At 38.6% G+C, this 22,916-nt stretch overlaps 1 protein-coding gene across 1 annotated transcript in view; it reads right to left on the reverse strand.

The window, feature by feature from the left end:
- ITGAV (integrin subunit alpha V) overlaps positions 1-22,916 on the reverse strand; it is a 44,825-nt gene that overhangs the window by 16,113 nt on the left and 5,796 nt on the right. Inside the window, exons 3-16 of the mRNA XM_082484136.1 lie at positions 11,860-11,944; positions 11,216-11,330; positions 10,066-10,127; positions 8,432-8,477; positions 6,750-6,875; positions 5,976-6,020; positions 5,743-5,786; positions 5,599-5,655; positions 5,071-5,123; positions 4,451-4,653; positions 1,873-2,064; positions 1,715-1,760; positions 1,020-1,121; positions 210-268 (exon numbers count right to left, since the gene is read on the reverse strand). Coding sequence (XP_082340262.1) covers positions 210-268; positions 1,020-1,121; positions 1,715-1,760; positions 1,873-2,064; positions 4,451-4,653; positions 5,071-5,123; positions 5,599-5,655; positions 5,743-5,786; positions 5,976-6,020; positions 6,750-6,875; positions 8,432-8,477; positions 10,066-10,127; positions 11,216-11,330; positions 11,860-11,944 — 1,235 coding nt within the window. The remainder of the gene's footprint in view (positions 1-209; positions 269-1,019; positions 1,122-1,714; positions 1,761-1,872; positions 2,065-4,450; positions 4,654-5,070; positions 5,124-5,598; positions 5,656-5,742; positions 5,787-5,975; positions 6,021-6,749; positions 6,876-8,431; positions 8,478-10,065; positions 10,128-11,215; positions 11,331-11,859; positions 11,945-22,916) is intronic.

Below are 22,916 nucleotides of genomic sequence, written 5' to 3' on the forward strand. Positions count from 1 at the left end.
AAGTATGCTCAAATCCTATTGACTTCAACACCATTTCAGCAAAAGAACTGCTTAAGACAGTCATATAGATATATATGGTTACTGAACTGGTAAGATTGTGCTGTAAAGGGTAGACAACTGTTTCAATAACAAAAAAGAACGATGACCAGCGCTCATGACTGCAAACAATATGAAAAAGGCTTTAAAGTTTTTAAACTAGCAGAACTTACTGAGGGAATTAGGGAGCTTTCCTTTGCCATCCGCTTTTAAGCAGAACTTTACTTTGAAGCTGTTTTGGAAGAAAAGGAAAGATTAATTTCACACACTTTTTCTCTCATCTTCTTCTAAAATTCTTTACTGTTTTTCTCAGTTTAAAGGCATTCTCTTTTGAGACTCTAGCTCACTCCCAAAAGCTATCTTCTACTGGAGGGAGAGAAACTATAACCTATAAGTAGACAGCAATGCAAAGCTTTGGAGTCTTGATTCATGTAGGAACAGCCACCTCTGAAGCAGCACCTCCCAAAAATCAAACATGGCTCGTTTATTTTTAAAGCTAGAAGGAACTGGCGTACTGAGTTGAAAAGGAAGTTAGACGCTAGAAAGGAAAAGTGGGTTTGGATAATAGTCTAGGAACAAGAACCAAAACCAGTTTGCAGAGCAGATAATTTCCCAAGTGTTGTCCATAAGCCCGCTCTATTTTTTACCTAAGTGTTAGCTAATGGGTAAAACAGTTGCAAAAGCGGTGTGATCTGTCACCATCTTGGGAAGATCTTACTCTACTCAACGCAGACAACTGGCAATCTCTGCAGATAGGATGTAATTTAGGAGTCAGTCTAGAATCTGTTGAAGACAATTGTTGGTCCTCCCCCTGCTGTCAAAGAGTTCTTAGTTTGTACTGTCTGTTCTTTCAGAAAAAAAAAATCTGTTTGACTGCCTTTTTTTAATTAGCTGACCAGCTGAATCCTTTCAAAAACAAGCGTATGAAAATAAAAAACAGAAAGTTGCCTCCCCTCAAAGGAAAACAAAGTTACACAGCTTACCAAGAAACTTTCACATCTGACAGTGAACAGGCTTTGTTTTCTGGATTTAGGATGGTTGGATTAACTTCTAGGGCAGCATTTACTCTAATAACCGGTCTAGCCCTGCAAAGAAAACATCCTCTTGAACAGCGTTCAACACCATGTCAGACAATACCCTCCCCATCAAACTGTGACATATACACATACGCGCTTAGACAATGTTTAGTGAAACTGCGAGAACAACAAATAATCATTTACTAGATTAGGGAAAAGCAGGAAGCTTTTCTGTGCTTTTTCATTACCACCAGAGTCAGAACACAGACAACGGTGTTAAGAGGACATCCTATCTATTTCCAGCACAGACAAATACGGTATTTTCCCAAAATGAGCAAGTTTGGATGAGAATGTCAGGATTGCAGTGCAATAGCTAGCAGCACCCTGTATGCGTCAGAATCTAGAAAACTGTCACTCAGAAAGCCCTGAAGACAGTTTATTTACATTTTAACAACAGATTATTGAGAAAGACACATAATAGATGGCAGACTGTAGAGTTACTCAGGGAAAACAGCAGTATAACCTTTTTTTACTTCCAACAGTTTGGAAGGTGGAGTGGCAGAATTTCAGACTTCCCTCATCCTGCTTTCTTTTGTAACTCAAGAATGCCACCGAGCTTTCATTCTGCTCGCGCTTATTTGAAAGCATAGAGTGATGCTTACCTATACAAAACAGCTGTATCGACACCAAAGGCTCCAACAATCAAGTCTAGGAAGAAAGGAGAAGTATTACACGTTATAATTTATTTTTTAAAATATGCTGTTAGTCACAGGAGGGGCTACCATTAAGTTATTCTAAAGCGACACTTAGAGCAAAGGACCTGGATATCCATTTTTGTCCACATCTGTGGCTCCCTTCAGCGAGTACCCAAAGCTGGGTGGCATAGTGCGAGCAGCCCACTGGCCTTCAAGAATTTGAGATGGGACTGCATTCAAACCATTTGCTCTTCCATTGTAGATATAGACAAGTCCTCTCTTGTCCTCTCCACCATATGGTGCAGCAACTGCAATATCTGTAAACCAAAAGAACAATCCTCAGCATTTCCAGACCCAGACTAGGAGAATATAATTGTGCTTAGATTGATCGATAATTTCTGATGTTACAGTTTCAATGTGTGTCAGTAGGGAGGAAATGCAACTGGCCTTTAAATTGATGACCAACAACTTTTCTTTTTTAATTGGATGCTGGATTTTCTCAAAAGTATAAAAGTTTAACAAGAACATACATCATAGACTTTCATGGGGTGGGGGAGGAGGGAAAGAAATTGTTCTGCAAACACTTCTGCACTTCAGTAACCGACATACAGCCAAATCATATGGATTTGAGATGCTTTTGAGACTATTAAACCCCCAGAATTAGTCACTGCTGGCACTAAATCAGAAAAGCAAGCGGGACTATCTGCCCATTTCATCAACACACTCATGTTCCTCCAAAGGGTGTGACATTTTAATAATTCTGGAAAATTTAAATCAGCCTAAAACAATGGTAAATATCAAATTCCAGCCTATCCTGGTCATGGCTTGGCAATGCGTTTTATGGAGAACTTTCAGTTAGTGCAATTACGCTACCTCTTAAAGCTTACTAAATTTGAGAGTACTCATTATCAATAACTGATAAACAGTAATAAACAAAATGCTAATTGGACTCTCCATAAGGACAGCCTTAGAAGTGTACATGGGATCTAGAGTCAAGATTTCTGCAGTTGGTTCAAAGACCAAACATGAAAATGTTTAAATATTAAACACCATACAGAGTAATTACATTATTCCCTCCTTGTTCCTTAAATTTGAGAAAGTTTCATGAAAAGAACAAGGACTCAAAAGTTCACCATTTTGTACTTTTGACTCATCCTTACAAACTTTATGAAAAAAGTAGAAATTCCAATCTTGCACCATACTGTGATGGAAAGCATTTTAATTAACACTCCCAAAATGAAACAGAGCAGGGGAAAAAAGACTAAAAAACTAGACTAAATAATGGCAAAGTAATCACAAAGAGGCAACTTTTAGCTATGATTTTCTCACCTACAGTGTATTTCAGATTGAAATATGATGGAATCAAAACATTGTTTGGATAATCTTATCAAGTGACCGTATTTTTGGCTATCAGCTGTAACCTTTCCAAAGTCTTCTGTAAATAGTTGTATTGGTATTGCATCTTCATGCTCATTCTGTATACTATTAGCAATTAAAATCTAAACATTAACCTCATCAAAAGCAATGGCATGAAACATTTTGAGCTCCGAAATATACATCACGTTCAAACTGGCACATTACTAAAAGAGACTTTGAAATTAACATACTTATAGGTGGCCTAAAAATCAAGTTTTATCTATTAATGGATAAATCACTTATCCACTTAATATCACTTAATGGATGAGTTGCTGGAACAAATTATACTGCTTGTCACATCTCTTCTACATTTAAAATTCAACTATTGTAGATATAGAATGAGATATTTCCAAGATAATTAAAGAAAGCTGAAGATTAGAGAAAATGCCAATGTTGCAATTAAAAAAATAAGTTAGAGCTACCTGGGAATTTGAAACATTAGCCTATTATAATTTTTGATCTTTCAAGCAGAATGGAAAAACCAAAAATGAGCATTTTTTGTGGAACTCAAATTCCTACCACTCTTTAGGAAACACCGGAGCATAACTTGCAAAACAAAGTGTTCTCCCTAGGATTCCGGGAAGTCTCGGTCCAAAACTATATGATTTTTGTCTGTTTCGTTGCTCTCCATTCCTAAGGGAAAGTAACAAGAGGCACTGGCAGCAGCTTTGAGAGTCCACAGCTTCAGCTGTATCAGACGCAGACTTCTCATCCAAATACTCGCTCAACACACTCAGCTCTTGGCACAGATGGTCGTAGTTGTCATGGGATATTTTCACCGTTTCTTGCTTTTTGAAATAATAAATAAAAAATAAAAACCTAGACTTTTCTCAGGAAAGACTCTTCTATCGGAACATTTTTAACCAGCTCTGTGAAACAAATCCTTCTTTTCAGTCATCATTGTGTTTCTGGAGAGGAAAACTGACTTTAAGCAATGGAAACAAGAAAATTATATTGAAGATGTCCTAACAAGTCACAGTGGAGAGTCAGATACTTTGTCGAAGTTTCTACTGTACTTATCACTTAGAAAGTAATAAACTGATCAGTGTAACAGCTAAAATAATCCATTCTGTAGTTTAAATGGTATAGTCTCTGCTCGATGCATACATGTAACTCCTGTTAGCATTCTTGGGAGTAGCATACAAGCATCGAAAGGAGTCTAGACCTTAGTGTCCAACATTCAGTCATGGTTAGAATGCCTAATGTTTGTATGCCGAATCCACATTCAGTGTGCTGCCTAGATTTCGTCTATGAGCTGAAAATACCGATCGATAAATAATGTCCTACCGTTGAAGCCATCCTGATCTAGATCCCCCAGAGGTGCAATAGAACTGCTGAATCTCGCAAATATCTCAAACCCATTCAGCTTTGTGATCTGAAACCCTCCAGAGGCTCGCTGAAGGCAAATGGAAACCTGGCCGACCTCTTGAAGTTTCCCATCAGAACCTCGATCCATAAAAAGAGGGGCTCCAATAAACAGATCTGTATAACTGGACCAAAGAAGGATAAGGTTCTTCAGTAAGAGCATGAAAATTCAGTTGCGTTCTCTTAAGCATTCATTAGAACTAACTCAGCACCGAAGTCAATATTAAGATGAAAGTTACCTATCTTTAAATTGCAACTAAAGGCAAATATTTAATGATGAAGTAAGCACACATATACCAGAATTAAATGCACTTAAAGTGTGTGAATACGTACACGTGTAATTATTTACACAAATACAAAAAAAATATCTGCAATTGTTAAAAACAAATGTTGAGCGCTAGCAAGAAAGTATGTTGCACAAATACATGTTAAACCAGTAACAAAGACAGAAATCTATATTGTAGGAAAGACTTTTTAATAAAAGCTTCTTTTTTTCTTTCCAGAAACAAGTTGGGTGGCAGTAGGGAGAAAGCGGCACTTACTTGTCTCCATTAATATCTGTGGCAGCCACTGAATACCCAAAATAGGCAGCCATCTGGAAAACAAAATTCAAAGCAAACTTATGAGTTGTAGCTATATAAACACACAAACAAGTTTATACAAAGTTGCATAGAGAAGATGTTAGGGAGATGGTAATATATACCACAACGTTTTTTGTCTCCTTTCTCCTTTTATTTTCCTTTCTCTTCCTGACTCTGCTAGGAAGTACACCGATCAATTCCCTTCCCCATTCCCCCTTTCACGATCCAGTCCTCCTTCCCACTCCTCAAAATAGGCAGCATTTCCTTCATTTAAATAAGACTGTTTTTCTAAGTAGTACTACAAAACAGGAACTCATAAAACATATATTTTTAGGATTCCTACAGGCTTTATAATTATTTTTTTTTTGGCACATAAGCTAATAACATACAGAATTTATACGTTCTAGTACCCTAAATAGTGCCTCAACATGTCACCTTTCTATAAAAATAGCCTCCCGGTCACCCACCACACCGAATAAAGCTACATACCTGCTCTCCAGTGAAGTTGTACATGGAAGACATGTTTTTCCCATTGTAAATAGACACCTGCACGTGGAGAAATACACATTACAGCAAACCAACAATATTCATCTTTTTTATTTATTGTAAAGTGTAATGTTTCAAATGTCCTACCATGCCCAGAGTTCTTGCTGCTCTTGGGACTCCAGATACGAAATCTGAAATATAAAGCAAGACACTCAGGTAACATTCAGGTCCCAAAGCACAATGACATTGCTTGAACAGAGCAGCTCATTCCTAAAGCTTTATACAATTTCCTGTGCACTGTATTGTTTGTTCTATACCATTCATTTGAAAGACCTGCCCAGCATATTAACATGACTTTTTTACCGAAGCAAGGGTCTTACCTTCTATGCCATCACCATTGAAGTCTCCAACAGCCACCGAATAACCTGATCGACAGACAAAATTAGTAAATCACTTTAAAAGCCTTATTAAACCTTTACACTTTCCTTTCTTTACACTCTTCATAGGTCTGTATGCAGAGTCCTCTTCCTTCATCTTAAAAAGCAATGGAATAAACATTGCCTCTAAGTAGCTTAGACTATGAACAGAAGACTGTAATTCATTGGCATCCATGAATGTGGGATCAGAAGATGAAAATTTAAAATTTAAAATTTTGAAGTTATCATCCTGGGAACTGTCCTGGTCTATCCTTGCTTTCTTCTGTACCCAGTTAGACACATATGAAGCTAAATGATGACCTTCCACTCCTCTAAGGGACTCTCTTCATTATTTTTCTTCCCAAAAATGTGAAAGAATCATGTTTATTTTGTTTTGGTAGATTATTTACAAATAGCTGCTTTTCTTAAAACAAAAAAAAAAAGTATGTGACCTCACATAAGAATCATACCTTGGCCATTCCCACATTCAGCCTCAAAGAGCACAAAACACTAATGGAAATATTTCCATTTATTTTGTCATCAAGTGCTTTTTGAATCAAGCCTATGGCAAGATAACTAAGTTTCCGTCATATATAAATTACTGCATTTTCAGGTATGTAGCTCTTTAGTTATCTGTCAAGTATTGAATTAATAGTACTGTGATTTAGACGTAAATATGTTTAGCACAAGAGAGTTTTTCAGGCACAGCTAGGTTTTCTTGCTTTTCAAACCACGCACCCAAGTAGCTGTCATCAAAAGCAGCACTGGCAGGTCTGGTTGCTAACTGGTCGTCATACTTCGTACTGTAGACTTTGGAGTCATATTTAGCCACAATCTCTGTCACTCGATCAGAAATAAGTTGGCCTAAAGAGAAACAAAACAGCTTAAAACCACAAATAAAATAGGCGTGCACTCATTCAACAAGCAACAGGACTCATTTACAGAATGCTTGCTTCTAAAGCAACAACTCTTCCACAATACCGACCGGAAAATAGCCAACAGCAGCAGCGTTAGAAAGGATATCAGTGAAAATTTGGATCCTACTTCAGGAAAGATTTATGCACATGTTTAATCAAAAGCACACAAAGAGATCTCGCTGAAAAGAGAAGCCGCTCCTACATACAGGCCAGGACTTAAATGGGACTGCTCAGTAACAGTAAGCGTATGCTTATGGTATTGCAGAACTCGGTCATCGCTCCTTACCTAAATACCATAACATGAGAGTTTAATATGGCAGACAAGAAGCTCAGAAGATGAGCATAGTGTATCACCGCGTTCTCTGTTTTCACTTCACTGGCCACTAGGTGGTGACCTCATTACATTCTTTAAGTTTAAATTTAATCTTGAATCACAAAAGAAATTTTTTCAGAAGAGCACTTGCTTCACTTATTCATACATGTATGAAGTATAGGAAAAACTACTCCTCCAGCATCTCGGAATGTGGAATAAAAATTTGGGGTGAAAAACCTAGTTTTTATAAGTATACTATTGTTTTCTATTCAGAGCTGAGATTTTTCTTTTTTTGGTAGTAGTAGAAGAGAATAAGGTTGTTTCAGCAGATGAGATGTCAACTTTTGCCAAAAAACAGTAAAATGAGCATATAAACATAATCTATATTATACTGATTATACTGTATCTGCAGTTTAGTTTCAATCATTCCATTTTGTTCAGAATTTAAAACATAGGGCTGGAAAAAAGCCTCTTGTGCTGCTGCACCTACACGTAAGGTGGTGTGACACAGAAAATCTTTCATAAACATTAGCATTTACATTAAAAAACAGGCAGCAGAGTTTGGCAGTTATGTCCTGATGGTAGCAGCACCATCTTTCGAACAGAGAGCTATAGCTAAACACTGAATGATCCTGCAAACAAATACTGACTGAAGCCCACATTAGCAAAATACACAGGTAATGTTCTGTGTAAATAGCGCAGTTAGAGGTAAAACCCGCACCAAGGCACAAACAGATCAATAATAAACAAACACAATACATCTTTGCCGTCAAAGGAAAATAAAGATAGTTCTCTTTGCAGGGTACATGTCTCATTGAAAATACATGTTTCACATGTCTGTCAGAAATTACAAAACATGTAGATTTTGAAACAACAAACAAACTATCCTAAAGGAAACTTACTCTGCTGGTGGAAACAAATACCACATTCCTGGGAAAATGCCTTTAAAATGACCATAGAGTTATTTCAAAGACAAAAGTCCCATCTACACAATTACTACTTCAACTTTACTCTGTGGTTGCCTTGATTATTCAGGAAGTATTTTGAAGGATGAAGAAAAATTATTTCTGTTAGTTTTCTTACTGACAAAGGCTTTGACAGTGATTGGAGGAGTGTGGATACAAATGACAAAGAGGGTAAAGAGAAAAATCAGAGGTCAACTTCTCTGTGACTTAAATGACATATCTCACCTTGCCAGTAAAAACTTCCAGGTCCTCCAAGTAGCACTCTGTCTCCCTTGGAGGGGAGGGAAAACAAAAAAAAAGAAAAAAGAAAAAACACATTAAGCATACCTAACGACAAGAGAACATGTCCTACGTTTATGGGAAGTAATCCCATGTATATGTATCAGTGTAGCTTCACTGACCTCAATACATTTTATTTTTTGAAGGCACGATTAATTAAAAATGCATCTCCTAAAACGCTAAGATAACAAACAATATGCCTTCGCTGACTTGCTTCTCTGTTTCATCCATGTAAAATTTTAAGTAGAGTTCTGCCTTTATTGTAACAGAGCCTTCTACCCACATAAATCTAAGGCAACAGAAATACAATTACGAGGAAACTTGCAATCATAACACGGTTTTGGGTCAGTACACAAAACCAGTTTCATCTTCGAGCCCTGCCACTTTCTGTAACTTGTCTTTAGAAACGTCTAATTCAGAAAAGCTGTTATGTACTTCCCCTGCTCCTTATTCCTTGGTACAACTGCAATCCACAAACCATTTTATGAAACTTTAACCACATTAGTTAACCCAGTGCTGGGAATTTGCTCCCTAAGTACTGGATTGGGCCATAGGCTTCGCTGCATAATGAAGCCACTTATTCAGGTTTTAATCTTAAAAACTACCATATTCACCACTCAGAAAAATCTAGGTCAGAGATTTGGAGACACTTTCTACCCAGGCTTGCCCACTCAGCTAGGGTTTTGGATTAGAGCCCAAGGTTGGTTTTAACTGGGGCTAGAGCCTGCACAGTAAGCCTGAGGGGTGGATGCAAAACACCTCAAACACTTACAGTCTTATACTGCACTTTGCAGTTTCCTCTGGAAGAAAACCAAGTGTCCTTGGGCAAAGAGAGAAGGGATATGACCCGATCGTAAGATGTGAAGAACCCAAAAAATTGCCACATCACAAATAGGACTCGCATGGTCTTAACATGTCCAGACTACGCTTAAACAATTTAGCTGTACAATATATAAAACCCCCTATAGTTAGTTCTCAGATTTGTGCAGTTTGATTGTGCTTGGATTTAAAAAGTAATTGTGAATTTTTAAAATAGAAAAAAAGAAGTATAAAAGGCAGGGAGAACATAAATGTAGAAGAAACATGGCAAAAAAAGAAAAAGTCTACTTCTGCTAGCTGACGAGAAAAACAACACATAATTCGCAAGAACATCGTTTACCACTTCCCTTCAGCAGTAAGTTACTCTTCCTCAAGAAGTAACACTAGCTATGCACTGATCCCTTCAAAATAAGCGCCTCAGAAAACCTGACTACTACACAGTTCACTTCAGGACTAACTGCAGCAGAGAGGTTTATGGCATGAGGCTGGAAAAGCAGATTATTTGTTCTGGACGTGACTCCTACAAGAGATGAAAGCGTGCTGCTGTGAAGATGTAGGGAGAAACAGGTTTATAATACTGGAATGATTTGAAATTTTTTTTGTTTATTTACAAGGATGTGTTTTGTTGTGGTATTTTCCCCTCAGGAATGGTACTTTACATTTAGTTTCATAATAGCTGTGCTTGTATGTGGTCTGTATCAGGGTTGTCATTAACTTGCAACTGTCTGCTGACTCGTAGGAATTGAGAAATAATCCCATACCTTTGTAAAGTCAATACTAAATCCACCTTGACAAAATCCCTGTCCATCTGCATCGATAGTGGCTACAAAAAAGAATGAATAGAAAAGAGAAAGAAAAATAAACATTATCAGTACTAGATAAGATGATTATGCAGATACTTTCCAATGCAACTTCCTAATAACTTTGCGCTCCTGAACCTGAACCTTGGAATCTTTTTTTTCTCCTAAATCAGTACTTTATCGACAACTCTCAACCAATGCTGTAACAACGTCAGGCCTGGCCTAACATACACATAACATTAACATATGTTCTAGCCTAACGAAGTCAAAGTAAAAAGCAACTTCATATTTCTTTGTATTTAATCTGAGACTCATCCCAGCAACACTTGTTATGGCTGAGTTGATGTTACGATTTTACACCTCCAGAGTAGAAATGCTGAGACCCCCTTATTTGGAAATGTGACTATTTAACTAGCATGATTTAGTTTAATATACGCTTATTAAACTTCTTTTTATGTTGGACTACACTGGGTTTCATTCCTGCTGTTCACCAATGATTTTCATCAAATTAAAAAAAAAATTAATCCTAGCTTGAACGTTCAACTTTCAGACTCTTATATTTTAAAAAAGGTCTACCAACTCAGATACATGATATAGATGCAAAGCGTTTGGAAATTAAGACTCAAAATGTTTGACAATGAAGATAATTAAAACAATGCATCACTACATATGTATGCATACGGGGAAATCAGAAACTACTTGTGAAAAACCTTGTCTTCTAAAATGAGCGCTCTCTTTAAATTACTTGAATAACAATAATTAAGCTTTATAAAATTCTGGAGCTTATCTTTGAAAAAGCACTTGCTACATAATTTTGCTCGAGTGATTACTACAGTAGCGGTCCTTCCAGAAACCGAAGTCCTCAATTCCAACAATATTTGGATCTAAGCTTTTCTTCAGGCCTACAGTAGAGAAAACAAGGTCTGCATCCTGCACATCAACCGGAGGAGAATTCAGATGTCTGGATCTAGCTTAGCTTTTTTTTTTCTAGTTGCTATGAGACTATACATGGAAGGGAGACATACTTGTAAAACATCCCGCTTCAAACATACACAAAATAAAACACAGGAGAAATTCCCGACAGAAAAGCAACAAAGTGCTCTACACTTACTTGACCTGCAGGGTGCATATTCCACAGATTTAGATCCCGAAAGTAGGTAACAAGTTCCTACAGGCTCTCTCTCTTGTTTTGTTTCAGTCCTCCAGTGGTACAGTGGGGCACAGGCCTAAGGAAGAAATCACGGCAGTGAGAAAACAAACTCCTCTTCAAAATGCTGGGGGGTATAGAATAATACGATGGAATTCCAATTTTCTACAGATATAGTAACCAAAATAAATTTTGGCGAATACACCATGAGTTATCAGAGAAGATTTATACTAAAAGTGCTGGGGCAGAAGTATCACCAGTTTGTAATTTTAGAAATAGCTGATTTATCGCAAGAATTTTAGAAATAATAATTTCTTAAAGCAACAGTTGTACAGAGTTCATCAAGAATTTATAATACATTTTAACTTCAGGAAAACTAATTCTACTACTTTCCTCAAAACCAGCCAAAAATGCTACCACCTTTGTTTATAAAGACTTAAAAAAGGCTAGCCAATAAATTCTGAAAAAGACAATTAGTGGGATTTTGTTTAAATTCTGAGTTTAAATTAGTGGGATTTTGTTTAAATTCTGAGTTATCTGGATCTTTACACGTTTTCTTCCACTACAGTATCCTAGTACTGAGGCATCTGAAGGGCATCAAAACCTACCAGAATTTTATCATTTTTGGATCTCACAGAGGCTCCAAACCACTGATGAGACTTAAATTCCAGTGGATCATCAGGAGCAAAATCTCTGTTTCCTACAAAGAAAATAAAAAAGAAGCAGAATTTTACCGGAAACTGTACAGTAAGAATTTTTTAAAAAGCTAAGTTATTGGTTTTGACAGAGAAAAGCAGAAAACAGTAACATTGGAGGATATCACCCTTTCATGGAAACAGGCTTTAAAAAGGATTTCTTATTACTAGTGATTTTTACACCTACGGCCAAATACAGCTATTTTTACATAAGAAGCATTCATACAACATTCTTCTTTTGTAAGAGCACAAAGTTTACAGCATCTTTGACAGCGAAACAGTAAATACCTCATACTTGAGATATTTGACTTTCAAGTCAGATTACAGCACTGCTCAAGGATGAGTGCCAAAGCCAAGTTAGGACTAATGCTTCTAGAAGAAACGTTGCCCTGATTAAGTTATGCGAGTTTTGCCTTTGGGCTAGAATGGGGACAGAAATTCTTCTACTACTCTACCAAGTGTTAACATCTCTATTCTGAACGACACAGCAGTGTACGAAGCATGGCGACTAGCACGCTTACGAGCTACGAGTAAAGTGAAAGGGTATTCAGTAACAAAAGTGTTTGAGAGTTTGCCATACAGAAGAGTAAGTTAAATGAAGGATAACTTGCACTGGTGTATGTTAACTGTTCGGTGATGAAGGTTGGTAGAAGCAACTTAATGAGTGGTATTTCTGCAAGCGTAAATGTTAAAAGTCTTTAAACGTTTATGTCCTTTCATTGGAACAACAATGGAAACTTTGCCAGGCTAATAAGAAAATGGATGTAACGTGCTGGAAAACATATCTTTTAAAAAAAAAAGTCACCTAAATCGCTGGTTTACAGTGCCTAAATCTAAAGGAGTCAATGAGGTCAACAGCCATACATCACTTCCACAGACTGCTGGGGAATCCCCAAACCCAACCCCGCTATGAATCAGAGACCTGTGACTACCTGAATCAAAATTTCCTTGCTTGCCTTGCACCTTGTAAAGAATGTTTTGTCTCCAGAGACCGTGTTCCTTCCATTAGGAAAATCCCATGAAAAGGACAACAATAGTGATTCTAATCTGCCGTCGGCCAAAACAAGCAAGTATCTGGACTACTTTTGCTCTTACATTAGAGCTATGTAAAAATCATCCCCAAGCGCAAAGCATCCTAGAGAACTACTGTGGGTTTTCTAATTTCATCAAAGGTAATTAAAAAAACCCACTTCCTTCTGTCGGGCCCCCCCTCCACTCTCTTACTGAATAGGTGCTAAAGACACGGAGGGCCTGATGATTAGCACATCTGCACAGATTTATGTACACTTGAACATTTATACTGTCACCCTTGGAGAGACAGAAACGTAGCTTGGAGACCTGCGTGTCACGTTCTCATAGCACAGTAAAACCAAAACCAGACTAAGATGTTTTCCAATTAGGGAAGTGTCTTGAGCACACTTCTAAAATCCCTGCTTTTATCATCTTCTTTTCCTTTCCTCGACTTTAATTCACAACAACCCACCCAAGGACCATTTTACTCAAAAGGATGCAGTTGCATGACTGGGTTAGTTTCAGATGAAGCTGCCACCAAAAAGGGTAGGAGTTCCCATCTGCTCCTGTCCATACGTTCCTGCTGCCGGCCTCTGTCCGGGCACTACTACCTTTTGGTCACATAGTAATAACATGAACCACCTAAGAATGCAACCTACTAAAAAAATATTCAACTGGATCAGGGACCAACCCAGCTGACTGCACGGGGAGGGAAGCGGTGATAACGTGCTGGGGAGACGACAGGAACACATGGATGGGAACTATATCCTTTCTGACAGCATCAGGGACTTAAAATCGGTTTATTCTGCTCATAACCACACCCAAGGTTACGCAGCCCAGAAAGACCGATTTGGCTCCTACCCTCTATTTGTCCCGCTGCTCTCGAATACAAAGAAACCTCTCAGCTTTACTTGCCAAACAATGGTTTAAACAATATAAAACTGGGGAATAGTTACGGCACAGTATTTTACACCTTTCTCTACTGTTGGATACTTATACAACGCAAAGTATAGTCCTAGGGGACTAAAATGAAAGTTAGTATAGCGGTTTTATAGTGTAAAGCAGAATCCTATTGTGCTAGGTACTATAAAAGTGTCTAGGATGTAAACATCCCATTTAAGTTTAAAACAACAGGCAACAAGTAGAAGGAATGGTCTTCTTGCAACAGCAGGGAAGCAGCCATTCGGCATTATCAGCAATCTGATTTTATCACAAGATGTTAAGGAAATCAGTTGCTTCAAGTTTCAGCTGAATGCATCAGCTGAGACAGCATAAAGCAATTAGAAAAAAAAAAAAAAAAAAAAAAAAGACAGATTACTGGTGCTGCCCCCACCCAAGGAAGAACCAACGTCCAGGGTGGCAGCTACAAAAAATTCAGTCTTTTGGGGACAAAATTATTTTTTATACAGTACTGAAAAAGCCCTGATTCGGCTGTAAATTGAGGATAGTATTGCAAACCTCTCTTCAATTTTATTTTAATAGGTAACCATCGAGGCTTTGAGATATATTCAGAAGCTGGCATATAAAAAAACCCTAAAATCACCAAATCAGAAAGCAAATGAACAAAACCCCAAGTTTATTATGTTCCAAATGTCATGACTTGAGAAGTCAGCATCACAATTTCTGAAGGGCTAAATAACAAATTAGGAATTGTTATGCATAAAAAAATCGCCACCACATAGTAAAATGTGCTCCATTAGGCAATTTGGATAAATAAATGTATTTACCCACCCCCATTTAAAATTCTCCCCAGGAAAACACTGTGTAAAGAGATTATGAGCCTCTCCTCCAGGTCCAGAAGAGAAACTAATTTTATGAGGAAATCCGGAAAACACCTGTCATCAAAAATCCCCTTGCTTTAAACGAGAAACTATTTGATTCTGTTCCTCACTGGGGAAAACAAACATAAAGAACACTTAAATGTGAGCCCTCGCTGAAACAAATCAGAGTTAAATAAGGTGTTTTAGCTATACTGTAAAGTGGATTTGTCATGGGAAGATATAGGACTGACTTCAGCATTTCTGTGTTTTAGTATAAAGACAGACCCTGGCTTTATTATTATTTTATCACAGTATAACTTTTCAGTGTTAGTTATAAAAAAAAAAAAACAAAACAAAAAAAAAAAAAACAAACAAAAAACACGACTCCCCCACACCCCCATAAGAGAGAAAAGAACCAAACCCAAAGCCTTCCCCCATACCCTTTAAAAACAGTACCCACATTAAATGAAGCAAACTGTAATACAGGTAGGATTTAAACCTACCTCTAGAGATTTGTAAGTTCAGACCAAGATTTTGATATAATATAGTCAGCCTGACTGCTATAACGGTTCTTATAGCCACTGCTGTTTTTCTTATGTTTCTAAATTCTTTTGTTTCGAGTGTCTCAAGAATACGTTAGAAATGTATTTAAACCACTGATGCACGTTTTAAACAGGCGTTCAAACAAAGTTATCTAGGCAATACGCAGTATGTTCTGACTAGATTTACTCAAGAAAACGTTCAGAGTTTTTACACAACGCTATTTGTCAGCCTAAAATACATCCGCTACAAGGACTTCTACTTGATGGGTCATTAATTCCAGGATTATGTCATTTGACCACAGGGTATTATTTCGTATCTGTAAAGGCAGCTTATGCCGTGGTTTTTCCTTTGCTCCTCATTGTAGTAGATATCACATGATGATTTTACATAACTCTTTCATTAGAGAAAAAGGGCTGATGCGCCAAGTCAACAGCGCTTTGTCTCCCCAAGTACTTTCCAGGTGGGATGACAGGGTTGTCAGGGCAGGAAAAGAACTGCTTTAAAAATCCACTATATGGGTGCGTTGTTGCTGCTGGACCGATGGAGCAGTGTCACTTTACTGCGTGACACAGGATTTAAATTTATAAATGGAAGCTAATGTGGAGGGATGCTGAGTAGCAATTGCAGAAAAAGGAAAGAAAAGAATACTCTAAGCCATCTTCCAAATCATAATTGAAAGACCAAAAGTTCTTTCAGTGCTGAATTGCTTTTGGCTATCAGCTTGGGATAGCTGGCACCTTCTTTTTCCAATGTAAATGTTATCAGTTACAGAAACAACGGTGTTACTACAAAATGACTGCACCTAAGTGGACGGAGTGGTAACTCGCAACCCGCCTGCTTGCATGGGAATGAGAAAACTGAACGAAAACATTTGCCCCTGATCTCGAGTGCCAGACTTAACTGAGATAAACATGAGGCGAGAGGCAGTGAACCGATGCAGCCCGGCTCAGTGTCATCATACTACGAATGCTTAAGAAGTTGTAAAATTTGAATAGTCACCCAATTCACAGAATTTCCATTGAAATAAGCCTCTTTGTAACTAACTATGCCAATTCAAAGTAAATCGTGTCAGCCCCTCTAGGTAAAGGGAAACTTTATGCTGCCAGCCATAAGAAAGAGAAACTTTAAAAGTACATGAGAGCTGTTTTCATAATATAAGGACTTTGCGTGGCGGAAAGCTAGCTATCTCCCATCCAAAATCGCAGCGATTTCAGCCTTAGCTAACGAGGCAAGAGCGAGCACATGGGAGCTTATCTTCCCTTGAAACTCCCCGTGCTGTGGGGCAGCTGATGGTTTAGCAACTTTGGTTTAGCCACAGTGTTTTCTTAATGAGTCAGGGAGACGGGAATACAGAGCTTCCCACTACTCCCCTTCCCTCTTCCGATTTATGAATCCTGCTTCTTTCCCCGGGCGGCGCTGGAACAAAAACATCGTTTCCCTTTGCCTAATATAAGAAAGACGCTTTTTTTTTTTTTTGCCTTTTTTTTTTTTTTTTCCAACTTCTCATAGGGTTGAGATCCAGCTACGCACACACAGAGCCAACAGTATTCATGCAGGAGCCTACCTAATCACAAAAGCATGAGCATTTTTCCACTGTCAGCTATAACAACATGCGGAGGAGGTTTTATACGTTCTGCCACCCTCTTTTGTATTCAAAGCAGTACCCAGAGCCCCACGCAGACTTCGGTTATACCAGCGTGCCCGATAAGGATAACAACCAAACTTCAATGGGCCTGAGGCAATGACAGATTTGGTGAGATAAAAATCAATCCATTTTACGACAAATGAATGAATGGTCTTCACAAGATTTATTGCCTTGTTGTTGACTGAATCGATAGCCTTTGAGATTGAAATCCCCATACAGATTGCACCCTAATACCAATAAAACCATCAGCTAAAGAGACGCCCAATGCTTTGTTAAAGCATGTTATTTTCACAAAATACCAACCTATCCCACATTTCCTTATTCCATAAGTGGAAATGAACAACTGACTCATTTGCACAAATGATCAAAATCTCCAAAAGGCAAATATACGCTCATGACACCCACTCCACACATAACTTCCCAACATCAGCAGATGCCGTGCAATGCTACTGCACAAAGCTGCGCAAGGCAGTTAAAATACCCACTTCAAACTAAATAGGTCACAGATAGATACAGCCATGCCAAACTGGTGGTTTAGGCTTCCAAACAAAGACTCCTATTGTCTAGAATCACCCACTTGGGAATAGGAAAAAAAAAAAAAAGAAAAAACAACAAACGAAAATAACTTGGAAACATAAGGAGGAATCAGGAGAGTTTTTTATAAGTATTTTCCTTTTCAAAAAGTTTCTCATCTTTTAGCACAGATCAAAATAACCAGCCTTAAAAGAATTTCATACAAAAATATTTCAGAACAAACCATTTCTCTAAAATTACTCTGGTGCATCAAAACACATGGGAAGGGTGGGAGAGGAGGGACAGGACGACGGTCAAAGTGATAAAAACTTCATGCAGCCAGAGGCTACACTGAATTCTTTTTCCAAAGCAATAAAAACACACCAAGCTTTTACCAAAAGAAGGAATGACAATGTAGCTGCACGTCGACCTGTTATACTCTGTGTCTCAGAAGAGCAAAAAAGTACACTGTCTGAGCAAGCAATCTTTCTGTGCTTAAAAACGAAATCCGCTCAAGAAATCTGCGATTCATTAGCATGGAAGTTCAAAGTTGGTTTATGAGCATATTTTCCTTTGTAACAGTTCGTAGAGCTGTCTGCATTTCATCAGATTATTCTAAATGCAGAAGCTCTTGAAACGGCCACAGTGCTGCACTTTTTAACGCTGACATACAGAGCTGTGCTTTCAAGCATCCCGTGCTGGAGCAGGTACCTTCCTCAAAGTTTTCATCTAAAAACTGGCAGGTTTTTGCAAGAGAAACTTGATCGTCACAAAACTTTTGTTACATTTTTATGAAAAGCCATGGGAGCATGAAGAAATGCCATTTCTACCAAGCCACTTCCCATTACTCTTGTCTGATGAAGAGCTAGAACCCCAAAGACAAAAAGTAAAATAATAAGAATAATTATGAAGAAGACATTGTTTCCTTTCGGAAAACAAGTGCATAGGAAGCTCATTTGGTTTACATTTATTTGCTACATATTGCTCACATGTGTACAGCCTGATTAACTCCAACTGGTTACATGGGTCTCTGAAGAATTTTTTGTTTGTTTGTCAGAATGAAAATTCAGAGTGATCCTGCTCTCTAAAATCCCATGCCCAAATAATGGAGGTATTTATCTAGATGTCAGACAATTAGCTAAGCGTATCCACCCTGATATTCTATGTATGCCAAAGTGTAAAATACATAAATAAAAACCATAAAGATGACTTGCTGATTTTCCTACAAAAGCACATTTGACCACCCCTCCGCTCACTGGTGTTGCTGTCTGGCTCAATGAGCTGCTGATCCTCCCCACGCATAGAAAAAAAACATGCTTAATTTAATACACAAAAAATGGATGACTATCCAAAATAAATGTAACTCGCAGAAAAACCTTTAACTTTTCAAGAATATTTTCCCTGAGCAAGATTATGGAAATACATTCAGGTGCAATCTACGCAAGCTTTGCTGTGCTACTCCGTGAAGGCTGTGGAAGGAGAAAAGGGGAGGGAGAATAGAAGTGCCTTAAAAACAAATGGTTTTGGACCTCTGTCTCAAAACTGATCAGAAAGAGAAAACGGACTGCTATATTAAGGGCATTCCTTTTACAGTTTACCCACAAGAAATATGTTTTTCCTGGAAAAAGCTGCTAAGCAGCTGGCAGATGAAGCCAACTGCTCACTAGACACTGTTAAGCTTCCTAAGAGAGGGACCACCTCTCCTCCAGTCAGTCTTGTAGGAAGAGTAGTAGTAGGGCTCAGAAAGCTTTCCCACCATTTGCTCTCCCAGGTTCTTTCTCCTTTGTACAATTCAGAACATTCCCCTATTGCTATGGATTAAAACAAAAAAAAATATACTAAACTTTCAGTCACAAAATTATCTGGCGTGGAGAAGGGTTAAGAATGAAGACAAATATTTACCCACCTTGACCTGTACCTTGTAGGTTTTGGTAATTTGAAGGTGAAACGTAAAACACTTTGTAAAGGAAAGGATTTACTGATATTGTTTATGCTTATGACCATTTTGAAGAATATACTATCTCGAGAATGTAATTTCCCCCCCCAGTGCTTGTCCTGAAGAAACACAGTCTCCTACACATTCAGAAACTCTGAAAGTTAAGGGGAGACCGAGGGGAAAAAATCCCAAGTATTTTACATAACAATTCAATTGGAATTGTGGTAATGCTGTAGCAATTGTAGTAAGAAGTCAAGATATAAAAGAATACAAATACCGAATACAATACTGAGTACAAATACTAACGGTTGGACCTGATGATCCTTCAGGTCCCCTCCAACCTGGTACTCTACGATTCAGAAACTTTAGTTTTGTGACACTGGCACATTTAGCTTCTGAATTAACAAGGTAAACAGGAATAAGGCCAAAGAAGTTCAGCGCTGACACAGCACTTTGTAATCAGACCTATTTCTATCTAGATCTGCAGGATACCCCATCAGAGTAACGCCTACAAGCACCGTTTCATATTTAAGTTTTGCGACAGTATGTGCAAAAGCGTGCACGTGCAAGTTTGCTGTGGTGCTCGGTTCCTTTTTAACTTTAACCTTTATGTGCTTCTAAGAGCAAATAACAGCCTGAACTGCAAGCCCAATGATACTTGAAAGCCTCTCAGAAAAAAACTGACTCAAACTTTCTGGCCACGTACGCACAAGCACACGCAGCGCAGCTATATGCACCCCCAAATTTGAGGGCATTTTCTACCACACACGTTTGTTACACAATTTTCACATAGTCATAACTACATTAAATCAAAGCCAACTGATGTCAATGCTAAACTGCTCAGAAGCCCCACAGCGAAGCATCTTTACATTTGGGAAGTGTTAATGTGCGATATAAACATTTTGTCTTCCAAAGCCACCATGTATACCAGAACGTCAAAAGCAATTAGTGCAATATGCACAGAAACACACGCACACAGACATAGATACAGAATATTCTCTAGTGTATTTTTTACACGTGTGTAACCACTGCCCTGGGAGACCTAAGACGAGGGGAGATCCCCCTTCCCCTTTGCAAGTATATCATTGATTTAAATGAGAAAATACACTGTGTAGGGACAGTGAAAGGACTTTTTTTTTTTTTTTGGACAGCAGTTTAAAAATTGTAACATATGCTTTATTGAGGGTTGGTTTGTTTTTTTTTTTTTATGTTACAGGCTGGTGGGGAGGGCATGAAAGGGAGAGAAACACATCAACACATGTATTTTCAGAATGAGCGCTATGCGAGTTCCATATGAATGGACTCATTGCCCAGCTGCCCTCCTGAAAGAGCCGAGTCCACACACGCAGGAAGGAAGAAACAAAGCGATAAATTTGGTACTACCAGGAACTATCAGCTTAATGACTTAGCGTTTTCCTACAGGGGAGCGGGGGTAAGGGTAAGCGCAAGTAACGGCATGGGCTCGAACAACTCCTCCTCCAAAGATGAAGGTAAAGCAGCTAGTACCTTCTCTCTTGGGCTACGCAATGGCCGTTGCATTTGTCTCATGTAAATGACCACGCTTCTGTGCCAACACGGTATTTAAAGCCAAAAGCAAGCGTTAGAAAATAAAACCCAACTCTGCGCAGTCACTGCTGCGCAGCTGAGCTCAGTGTGGCCTTTGTACGGATGGGCAAAAGGATCCGTAAAGCTGGAGGAAAACTTCACTAAAAGCAAGTAATCTGTAATAAGAAAAAAAAAAAAAATTGAGAGAGCAAAAGCCTTGCTTGCTGGACCTCTGCAAAAACCCTTTTCCCGTATTTATTAGTGATACAACCAGGAGAGAAGCGGACCAACGCAACCTCGCGCAGTCAGAACCAGACTGGCTCTTTCCTCTGTTCCCTTGAGATGTTCACAGCACAGAAATACGTCCCCCTTCTTGCTCAGACACTGCCTGCAAGACACAGAGGCTTGGCCTGGTCCGGGATCTGCCAGCTATGCTACCTGGCACAGGGAGACAGGAGAAGGAATAGGGACATGCCTGCTAGTAATTGTAATTTTGCAACTCCGCATACGGAGTTCGGCATCAACAGGTAAACAGAGAAAAACCACAAGTACGAATATTTTCAGTGTTTTCATGGGTCAGATTTCTCACTAGCTGTAAACAATCAGAAAAGAACTCCGAAGAAACCCATCTAATTAATTATGCAGAACCTGTGCCACTTTTTCCCTGTGACAAAACAGCTAAATAGTCTTGGAGGGGAAAAGAAAACTAAAAATCTGCCTTGTATTGCAGGGCTAAGCAATACCCCTGGAACTGCAAATCATATTACACAAGTGTTGAAGTAGTGATGGATAAAACTGAATTCTTGCAGAGGTCCTATTTAGTCATCTACAAAAAGCACCTTGGTGTTAGCACCACAAATCAGCGGCAAAGCTTCTGCTTCCCATTTCCCTAAAAGTGAATCACAGGTCTTCCCTAAACCCTTTTCCCCTGTGAGGTAGGGGCAGGCAGGAGAGGGGGTTTACACTGTGTCGGCAGTAAGACATTGCCACCGTAACGCAGGGAATCAGCCATTGTATTATGCATGAAGAAAAAGACACTTTATTTCGTCTCAGCGCATTTATTATTTTATTATACTGAAACACAATGCCCCTTTTCACCCAGAGAATAATTGACAAATGCATTATTTCCCAATTCATTGCCACAAAGCTGGAATGAGTTAAAATGTGCCTGAAAGAAATCCTCTTAAGCCATTACGACCTGCTATTTTTACTGTTAAATTTCAAGCAATTAACATGCCCATTACTTAAAGGCAAATTGTAAGCGAAAGACTGTTTGCCCAGTAGCATATACCTTAAGCACAGACACAAAGCAAAGCAGTGTGGCCTCTGCATCTACTCTGCCTGGCATATGGAAAAGCCTGTTGCAAACGTTCACAGTATAGACAGATAAACACACTGCAATTCCCACTGGAAGATGCATCTAGAACCTACCCATGTGGCCCATCTTTCCCTACCACAAGTGTTTTCTAATATTTTATTTGTGGTGATTATTAATTAGGGACATCTAGAGTCTTTCTTTAAAACAAACACCACGTTTGCATTCTAGTAAACAATAATCCCAAAGTAAAAAAAAAAAATAAATTTTTTTGCTGTCTTACATTGATGCAGATGAAATGTCACACTTTGCAGCTTACTAGAGATCTTAAGTAATCTGGCAGAAAGGTTCCTATAGAGTAAAGGGACCGGTAATGACTTGGGTTTTGTGTGTACCATTATGTACCTTATTTTTTTTTCCCTCAAGGGAACCGGTAACATAACAGTTTTCAGAAAAATATATGCAGATTTCAGAAATCTGAACACCAACAACATTTTGTGGTACACCTTGACAATGGAATTGGAAGAAAGGCTTCTCCAATGTATCGTACACGATCTACAACGGCTGCATAATAGCCTTTAGAGTGCCAAGTCAAAATACCAGCAGAGGCAAGAATGAACTGTAACCAACTGGACCTTAAAAGCACAGGTGCTTCCTCTGCCCTACCATATGGGTCTTGCTAATCCACTCCCATGACATGGA

Source organism: Vanellus vanellus (assembly GCF_965231255.1).
Source record: "Vanellus vanellus genome assembly, chromosome: 5".
NCBI classification, from domain to species: Eukaryota; Metazoa; Chordata; class Aves; order Charadriiformes; family Charadriidae; genus Vanellus; species Vanellus vanellus.